General features: G+C 41.7%; 1 protein-coding gene across 2 annotated transcripts in view; it reads right to left on the bottom strand.

The window, feature by feature from the left end:
* Positions 1-275: 275 nt before the first annotated feature.
* Positions 276-9,826, bottom strand: part of kdm4b (lysine (K)-specific demethylase 4B) — a 44,986-nt gene continuing 35,435 nt past the window's right edge. For both annotated transcript variants that reach the window (XM_046390867.1, XM_046390868.1), the window contains exons 17-22: positions 9,590-9,698; positions 6,429-6,617; positions 5,982-6,158; positions 5,350-5,469; positions 4,120-4,212; positions 276-2,474 (exon numbers count right to left, since the gene is read on the bottom strand). In XM_046390867.1, coding sequence (XP_046246823.1) covers positions 1,932-2,474; positions 4,120-4,212; positions 5,350-5,469; positions 5,982-6,158; positions 6,429-6,617; positions 9,590-9,698 — 1,231 coding nt within the window. In that variant the 3' untranslated portion in view covers positions 276-1,931. The remainder of the gene's footprint in view (positions 2,475-4,119; positions 4,213-5,349; positions 5,470-5,981; positions 6,159-6,428; positions 6,618-9,589; positions 9,699-9,826) is intronic.

The raw sequence follows: 9,826 nt of genomic DNA, 5'->3' as shown, positions 1-9,826 counted from the left end.
GACTTACAAGCTTGACACCACTCTCACCTTTGTTGTGATATACGTGATGACGCATCTTGATCTGCATGTCAGTTATTTCATTTATTCTATGAGCCAAAACCAGATATTCCTGTCTGGTTAGTTTGCCAATAACTGACAAGTGAGTTTCTGGAAAATTTATCTTGATTGATTACACAATAAATGTACATACAAAATGATGTATTTCTCCACAGTGAGCATTTCTCATGTTGGGTGTTGACTCTCTGGACTACTGAACACACAAAACACACATGAGCTGGTGACTAGCAACCCACTTTAATTCCTATGAAGTAAGATTTTCTTGATGGATATCATTTGGGTAAAGGAACACAAAAGTGTTCCAACATCTCATTTGTGATAAAGGAGGGGTGAGGGGTGGGGGTATATGTGGGACATTTACAAATTTCATTCACAATACACAAGGCCTGCAATATGTTACAGTGGTGACAGTACTAGGAACCTTAGGTTATCAGTAGTTTAATATCTCTGCAGCACCTCTGTAGCACAAAGTGACCACATCCTAAAAAAGAAAACTGTGTTTACCAGTACAAACCAAATAAAATGCCTCTGACACTCTGTCAAAAATAAAGATATTAATATTTCAGATTGGCCCAGTTTGTGAATTCATTTCAGGAAAAAAAAACAAACATATAAAGGATACAGTAATAGAAAACACAGACAATATTAATATACAATATTGATTTATACATACAATTTAATTAAAGAATGGTAGAAAATATTTCCAGATTTTAGGGTTCCTACATATTTTCCTTTTTCCAAAGATCAGACACTTTCAAGACTTCATTGCTTACATGCTGATAGGAGAAATGTGACAGTAAATAAAGATATCACTCAGACAAACTGTTAACGGGAGCAAAAGTGACAATATAAAAGATGCCAATTATGGTTAGGGAATATTTTGAGGCAGTTTTCTGGGCTGTTCTGTACTTCATTAATTGTATGAATACTTAGATGTTAAAACTTAATATATTTTTCACATGTAGGAACCCTGAGACAGTTTTGGGGTATGAAAAGTGGAACCACCAAATGACCGAATAACGTCAATACATAAAGGATCTCACCTGTTAACTACTGTGACACATCTTCACAAAAAATTTAATGCATCCTGCAGACAAATCTACTAGTGTTTGCATTCAACTGGTTTCCTCTAATACAAATAATTCTTTCAATATTTGACTAAGACATTTAAATACTGAGTTTCCCAACAATACATTTTTTTTTTTAACCCCTATTTACCTCTTGCAATCTGAGAATAAAACACCTTACTGAAAATATCCTGTAGCGGGACAATGTGACACTTTGTTTCCACCGGTTTCAAAGCCTTGAGCCTTGGCTGGATTGAAAAATAGACATTTTGTTGCTGGTTATCTGATTTAAAAAAGAAAAACAGTCCACCAGCTCGTCAACGCTGAGTCATAGTAATTATCTTCCTGTAAGAAGAAAACAGGAGTGTGCTGTTATTGAATTAATGCAACGAGGTATGGAGTTGATATCCCCCAGACAAGTATTCATATTAAGATGGAGGAGAAAAGCATAGCAGCTGACCAAAAACAGGAAAAAAAGCAAAAAGGCCTAAAAAAAAAACAACCCAAAAAACAAAAACAAACAAACAATAATATAATCATAAAAAAAAAAGATGTCCTCTTTAGCTGCTGTATCAAAGCAGGGTAAAGCACCACTGCAAATACATTAAATCAAAAATAGAAAAGTAACATGCATTAAAAGAGTGCTTGTGTGTCTGTGTCCTTTCCTTCTCCTGCCCTGACCTCTCAGAGCCGGCAGAGGAAATGTTTTTGTCCATTAATACAGCACTCAGTAGATCCGCCTCCATTAGCTTACTTCCTATGAGCTCAGCCTCCACTGGCTGAGTAACAATAAAGTGGAGTCAGATTTTAATACAAGGATCCGGTGCCATCGTCCTGAGGGAAATGTGAATTGAGGAGGGTCTCCATGTAGGAAACGTAACCGCTGCTCGGCATGTAGCCGTCAGACATGTGCTGGGGAGGCGGGGCAGGGGACGGGGTGGACAGGAGGGGGTCAGAGTTCAACGTCGACTGAAAAGGAGCAGAATGTGGAGTCAGGACGGGGTCCGTGGCTGAGGTTGGCGCCGCTGGAACGTCGGTGCGGGCGGCGCTTGTGTCCATTGCGGTCTCAGTGTCCATCTGGATTCCACTGGGCGGGGCGGGGGCATCTTGTGGGGTCGTGGTGGGCTGGGGCTGAGGTTGTGAGGTCGCAGGTGTACTAATACTGGGATGTTCTGCTGCTGCTGCTGCTGGTGCTGCTGTTACCGGGGAGATAGTCAAGGGGCTGGCAGGCTTACTGGCTGTCTCCATGGGCGTTTCAGTGGGCAGGGCTGAACCTGAGGGCAGGCGACGGCGTTTGGCTGCTTGGGCTTCATCTGGTGAGGAAGCCTCCTGTTGTGGTACAGAGATGGCCTGAAAGCAGACAGTTAACAGACTCACTCAAGAATCCTTGTGTACTGCACTCTTTCATTCACTGTCTACCAGTCACTGACCGAAACGTGTCCATAAAATAGTGCCGTGAAAAAAACTGTGTATCCACGGAGCACTTTCTGCTAACCATGCTACAGCACAAAGAGCCGCAATTTATTGAGAGCAAAATTTATAGCTGTGCGACTCTACAGCAAAATAATAAGTGTCAGGAATCTCAATTTACAGCTCACCGTTCAGTAAATTCAGTGCCCATTATATAGCGAGTAGTAAATGAGTGAGTGATTCAAGACGCAGCCGTGGCGTTCTGATGCCTTCAGTTCGGCACCCACTGCTGCCAGAATTCCATAACAAATGCGGTTTAACTGGTGAACTTGTCACTTTCAGCTTCCTGTCAGATCTGTGAGCAAGTAAATACTGACTGACTGCCACCTTTTACAAAAGCTGGGATGCTGTGGAAAATGTAGAACACAATGCAGTCATTTACAGACGAAATGTGTGTGTTGTTGAAATGGGGGCTTTACTGGCCTCTCGAAATTTGAAATTCTCAAAATATGCTTTGCCAAGTTTGCTGTGCTACTCCACTTCGCCGTCACCACTTTGTGGCACTGTTTACATATGGGCTTATCAACATCCTCAGTCTTTCCCAGGTTGTTTACCTCGTATGCTAAATAGTTTCAATCGGTACTTATGCTTTTTTAATTTTTGGCCAAAAGTGCTCGGCAGCAGCACTTCAGTTTTGTGGAGCAACTTGAGGAGGTGAAAATGACACTGTTGGTATAAATTTCTGTTGCAAATAGCATGATGCCGCTAATTTTTAGTATCAATTAGTATCTGTATATTGGTTTGTTGTATTTTTTTTTGTTTGTTTGTTTGTTTTTTGACAACTGTACCATGTAGAGGTTGACTGATCATGTTGACTGAGAACTTTGGAGCCCTTTGATCAGAAATGGCCTGAAAGACGGAGAATTAAAACAACTGATCGCTTTCATTCCTACTGGAATCATAGTGTCTCTCACCACCTCTGTATCTAAAGAATATCCCAGTCTTTTGTTCATTTGTGCTATTTTTCAGCACTTTGTTCATTCATATCACATCGCATGAATTCCATCAAAGTCACGGCTGAATATCTGTTTTACTTAATCACCCGGTGTGGGACGACTTACAGACATAACCTGTGAAATCTGTGCGTGAGTGTCTTCAAAATTGAGATTGAGATTAAGATTTTAAAAGTCAACACGGCCTTCTTCCGACAGAAATATGCACAGAAAGCTTCTCTGGCATTTCAGAAGCATATCAGCGCTTTTTCTTACCACATAAAACAGATATTTATTAAAATTATCAACCTACACATTTTGGCCCACACACAGGCCTTTATCCCGTGTGAGCTGCAAAGCGTTGGCTGTTTGCATGAACAAATCTTGGGTTTTATTTGCAACTACCTTAGTATCATGTTATTGAACAATGCAAGCGATTGTTGGGTTGACCTTTGGTATCACTTGCCTCTGCAGGCAAATATCTGCCAAACCAAAGTGTCTTCCTTTTGTTTCTTATTTTGTTTCTTATTACAACAAGACTGAGTGTCCTACTGCACAGAAAGTGAGCAGATCAGAAAGCAGCATGCACTCACCAGTCTGGCCTGGACCCTCTTGGGCAGCTCCTGATCCAGCTGATGGATCTCTGAGGGTTTTAGCATCAGTTGACTCAGGTTCTGAAACTCGACCTGAACAGACACAATGAAACTTTGGATTAAAAAATAAAAAAAATCAAAGATTTCAAAATGGTTTGTCGGGGGAACTACATTGTTAAAAAAAAGTAGACAAATGCATGGGTAGTGAAGAAAAGTGCATCAGGGTGGCTTTGTGAACAAAAGTTCCCCAGAAAGTCACAGATGGGATCTCAGCGCTTATAAATGTTCCATCACTAACCATGTGTTCTGTCAGAATGCCCTTGACCACAGCACTGAACCCCCCCCAAAAAAACCACATGTCAGGTTTGCAGCCCTGACACTGTGACCAGCTGGAGGCTTGTTTTTTTGTTTTTTTTTTTGTAATTTTTTTAACACGACTATCAGTGCTGCAGCCAACAGGCTACAGAGGGACATGAAGGGAACAGATATTATACAGACAGGGTTCGATAGCTTGTTCAGCAACTGATTTTTAGGTCATAATGCAGTCCTCATAAACTATGTGTGTATGTGCGTGTCATAACAGTCATAACATATTTGCCCTATAAATTACCCAGCATGCACCAGTTATGTCAAATCTCTCCACTTTATGTTTTAATGCCACACTGTATCAAAATACTCCGCCATAATCTACGAGGGCAGCCGAGCTTCTAACGCGTTGACAAACACCACATCGGGGAACCGAACCAGAGGGTGGCGAAGCAATTAGACACAGCATCCTGTTATCACAAGTCCACACGTTCGGTCACTTCACAGCCACTCTGCAGGGGGCATCAGATTATGTGCGTGAATGATGGCGGTTTTTTTTTTATAAACTGTACGTGGATTTTACAGTTTGATGATATTTGGAGAGGTTCACACACTGCAGCAGGAAATTAGACACACTGTTTGAACAGCATTTGCTCAAGAATGTGATTGCAAAATGTTTTTTTTTTTTTTTTACTGCATCTAAAAATACCTTTACCTGTCAACTGTGGATAAATCTGGGATGAAATAATAAAAAAAAAAACATCAGTCTGTTCAGAGAGCTAAAGACTGAGCTCAGATATGAGATTTTCCGGTCTCAACAATGATTCTCTAACCTCCAGCTGACTTCGGAGTTTTGATATTTCAGCAGGTTTGACTGTAAATGACTGGGACTCAAATAGTCAAATAGTCGCGTTTTCCCCTCACCTGGTAGAAATTGTGAGCGTGCTGTTTGACAAAAGAAGCGTTGAGGACCTGACCCTCGGGCATGCTGACCACAACCACCTCTCCCACGTCAGGAGGACCGGTACGCAGGCAGTCGTGACTCTGAAGGACGAGAGGGGAAACGAAAAGCAACAGGATGCAAAGAGGAATGACAGAAAAATATATGAGATCTGCATGTGTCATGTTACTTAACACCATCTTCTAAAACACTGAACTCCTGATTTAGAAAAAATATAAAAATACAGCTCACTGATGAATTCAGTATACAGAATAAAGATGTTTTTGTAAGGATTTCTATCAGGTTTCTGATGCTCAGTGAAGTCTGGCTAAAGACGCACACATTTTTTTTAGTTCAACCCTCTTTTTCATGAGCGAACTTAATCCTTTAACCCTCGTTATTACAGCTGTGTTAGCTGCCAATGTGTCGCAGTGACTCACTGGAGGTTATCTGAAGTTTCACTTAGTGATTGTATTTTCACTTGCAAAGGTGCTCAAGCTACAAAGCAGTATGGCAGTTGCTAGGATATTCGTCCTGGCTTTAAAAAAAAAAAAGTAAGAAGAAGTAAACCTGTAAATTGCACACAGGTAGCTGTCTAAGCTGTAAAAACACTCACTAATATGTTTTCTGGGTGCACGTTGTCACAATACGAGCCGTCGTCAAAGTTGACCTCGTAGAACGTCTGTGTTGCCATGCCGATGATGGTACAGTGGTAGTACCAGCCGTCACTGTTGCGGCCAATCACCTTCTGGCCCAGGTTCAGACATTGTGGGCCTTTGGGTGCTTTCCGAGGCTGGAGGGAGAAAAACCAGGGTAGACAATCTGAGGTTAAAAGCAGAATCAAGCCACAGTTTGGGTGTACGTACGTCCATTCAGAAATACTGAGAAGTTAACTTTTAATTCATTGGAAGTCAGTCTGGACGAGATCAAATGACTAAAACCTAAATAAAAAGAGGGAGTCGAGCTCCGACAAAAATCTCAACAGTTCAAGGAGTGATTTCATAACATAAACAGAAACAAGGTAAACACCAACGGCTGAGTATTTCTCTTGACGTGCGCTCACCTTCGGAGGGACTCTTTTATGCTTGTGGCAGGTGACAGACACCACGTAGGGCCAGTCGGCCGGCGTCATGACGACACCGGCAATCTGGGCGCAAGTGACGTGGAAGGAGGTGGCACATTTCTCGTACGAGCACTGGATGCAGGCGCCACGATTCTGATTGGCATTCTTGCTGTGGCAGAACACACACTTCTACAATGAAAACAGAAAATAAAGATTTGGTTGGTGATTCCTCTCCTTGCATTCTCTTAAATGGACATACAAGGATCACAGGAACATTATTCTGGTCACGTGATCCAGACAGCATGTCACTACTGCTTTTGCCTTCCGGTGCCAGTGAACATAAACGTCTTACGGTACAGAAAGATACTGTTTTGGGCAAACACTGGTGTTCATAACTACAAATCCTCCTCCAAAGCACATAAGTCTGGGGTTTCAGAGAACTTGCTGGTGACACACTGGAGATTTCACAAGTCCTACTGAGGCTGCTGACAGCGATAATATTCATAAGGAACACGAGGTGATTAGAAAAGCCATTTCTGAAAGCGATGACGTTCTTCAAAATTCTCGACATAACAAAACGTTCAACAATCAGGGAATAATATAAATTTTAGCCACAAAAACCATTCAGCTCTTCTAGTCCGGCACAGAATCCAACTGCAGGACTTGAAGGGCATCTTATGAAACAGAAACGATTGGAGTGGAACCATTTTCTCCTCTCTCACATCTTAGATTCTGCTTGGTACTCCAACAGGTTTCTACTCATTAAAAACAGAATGGATATTCTCAGATTTGCACACAACATGCTTGTGCAGTCATCTGTGCCAGCCTTCAAAATGCCGACTCTTTTTTAAAGAACAACATTGTATTTGTTAATAACAGCAGTCTGAACCGCCACTATGACATTCAGAAATGTTTTTTTTTTCCATCTCTCTTTTTTTTATTTCCTCTCCATTCTTTTTGCTGTCTTGCATCACTTGTTGAGCTATTTCACAATCATACAGGAAATTTGCTGTCTTCCCTTGGGACCCTTTCCTTTTCAAATCCCTTCCTTCCATCCCCACATCCTGAGTGTGAAATTACCACCAGCCAACCGAATCTTTGCATTTGGCCGGGAACCTAGTCCACACTCCACCGAGACGCTTTGACATGCACCACCCCGCGTGCGGAAACTTACAACCTTCATTCTTCATTTTCAATTCATTTGAAAATGTTCTCACCGTTGCGTCTACCACCCCCCTTGTTTTTCTCCGTCCCTCATTTGTACCCTGACTCAGTTAAAATAGAAGAGAGAACACGGAGGAGACTGGGATGGAACAAGGAAACAGAATGACAGCATGTGAGAGAATCTGCCTTATCTCCCTTCAAAAACTTGATGAAAAACATTTATCTATTAAGATATAACCTGAGAGGGAATGAACTGAGAAAGGTGTAGTGTTATATGTTTTTAATCATTACAACATGCTTCAATGTGGCAGACTCAACCTATTACTCCAACAGCTTTTACAGCTGTCTCATCTCATGTGACTGGTATCTGCCTGGCTACTTGTTTTGTTGTGATTATCTATCATCATAAACTATGTCTTCCCAGTCTCTCTTCCTTTTTCTCTCCATCCTCCTCCTCTTGACAAATCACACTGTAAGCAGCTGTAGCTCAGCCCATGGCCAATCAATACAGAATAAAAATTCTTTATTAAGGTGCCAATACTTTATTTTTGAACTGGTGCAGGTGAAAAATGTACAACAGCTTTCAACAGAGCCGTGCAGCGTGACATTTCACCGGCTGGTATGGTTTATGGTTATCATAAGTCTGAAAAAAATGTAGAAAAAAGCATGAGTTGGATGTCAATTTTCTTGTTTTACCACATTCTGAAATGCTGTTTTTAAATGTAAATTTAATCTCAAATTCTGTAATATATTTAGACAATTCTTGAGAAAGATTTGTGATTGATGAGTTTCAGGTTCTGGATTGGCCACCACCCCGGAGGCTTGGTCTAAATATCCCAAAGCGTCCGCGATTGACGAACTGGCAATGAAACTCAGCAATCAAATATCTTTCTCCAGAACTGTATACTTCACCTTTAAAAGAAACCACATAGACATTTCAAGCCTTCATATGTAGAATTTTAAAATGTCTGACTTGGTCTCTGATGGTCCAAATTTAGGACACAACTTAACAAGTGATCAAATCATTGGTCTGGTTTGTGTGTTGCTGCCTGTAACTGGAGAAGGTACCTGGAATAATGGCTCTGAAACTTTTAAAAGGAAGGTGATTTATTCAAGCAGCTTGCTTTTCCAAGCTTGAGGCTCTTTTGTCAGTAAAAAAGAAATCGCAGCACCTCTAGGTGCAGTATGCAACGCTACCTTTGGGAAAGCTACATCTTTTGAGGATCTTAGTAGTGTTAGCTGGCCAGAGAAATTCTAAAGAAAAAACTAATATAACAAAATGAAAATCTGAAATCTCTTAGTCCCTGAAAACCAAATGTTTAAAGATGGACGGGAAACACACAGATTGCTGAGTATGTTGCAAAATTAACTGGTTTCGAGGGTGCATGTTCACATTTGATCAGCCCAGTCATCCGAATCATTAGATCACACAGCTTCTTCTCATGGCCTTTTGAGAGGACGTGGAGGAAACCTGCTTTGACAGCACTTGGATGCAAATGTCACCCATCTTTTCTTTGATAGATTATTCAGATAGAATCGGGGGAAGAAAGGGGAAATTATTTGTAGTTTTGTGATAATGCACCAGCAAGCACTGCTGCCGCGTGCGAAGCGAGATCGGGCACAAGCTGTGTTCATTCACCTCCTGTCCATAGGATCAATTCAGCTCATTTGGCGCGGTGAGAAACTGACAGCTGATTATTCAGCTATTCCCCTCAGCACGTTTTAGCCCATGTTGTCCACAGCTCGTGAAAAACAACAACAACAAACCCGACAATCTATCCATCCAGCGGGGAAGGAGGGAGGGTAATGAAGAGAGTGACAGATACAGAAGCAGTGAGAAGGAGAGACAAGAAGTACAGGAAGGTGTAGGAGTGACAGGATGAGGAGACGAGAAATTAAAAGGCTTCAGTGGCTAAGTTAGCTACTTGGTGGACGTGCTTGATTTTAAATATTTGACCCCTGCCCATCTGACATCACACTGCACCATAATTGCTTACAAGGTTCTTGCGTGATTCTGGGACGGCGCTGACGTCCACCGGTTCCCTCTCAATGGCGTTCACAAAGCGAGCTTCAGCCACAGCGATGGCACAGATGACATGGACCCACCTTTTCACAGTGAGAGAGAGAGAGAGAGGGAGACACCATAAACCTTCAGGCTTTCAAACAGCCACAGCAACAGAGATAGCACTACTGTAGCTTACATTTATTCCAGTAACACACTTACTGCAACACCA

Source organism: Scatophagus argus, chromosome 6 (assembly GCF_020382885.2).
Source record: "Scatophagus argus isolate fScaArg1 chromosome 6, fScaArg1.pri, whole genome shotgun sequence".
NCBI lineage: Eukaryota > Metazoa > Chordata > Actinopteri > Scatophagidae > Scatophagus > Scatophagus argus.
The sequence above is the reverse complement of the archived record's forward strand: the minus strand, read 5'-3'. Positions and strand labels throughout refer to the sequence as shown.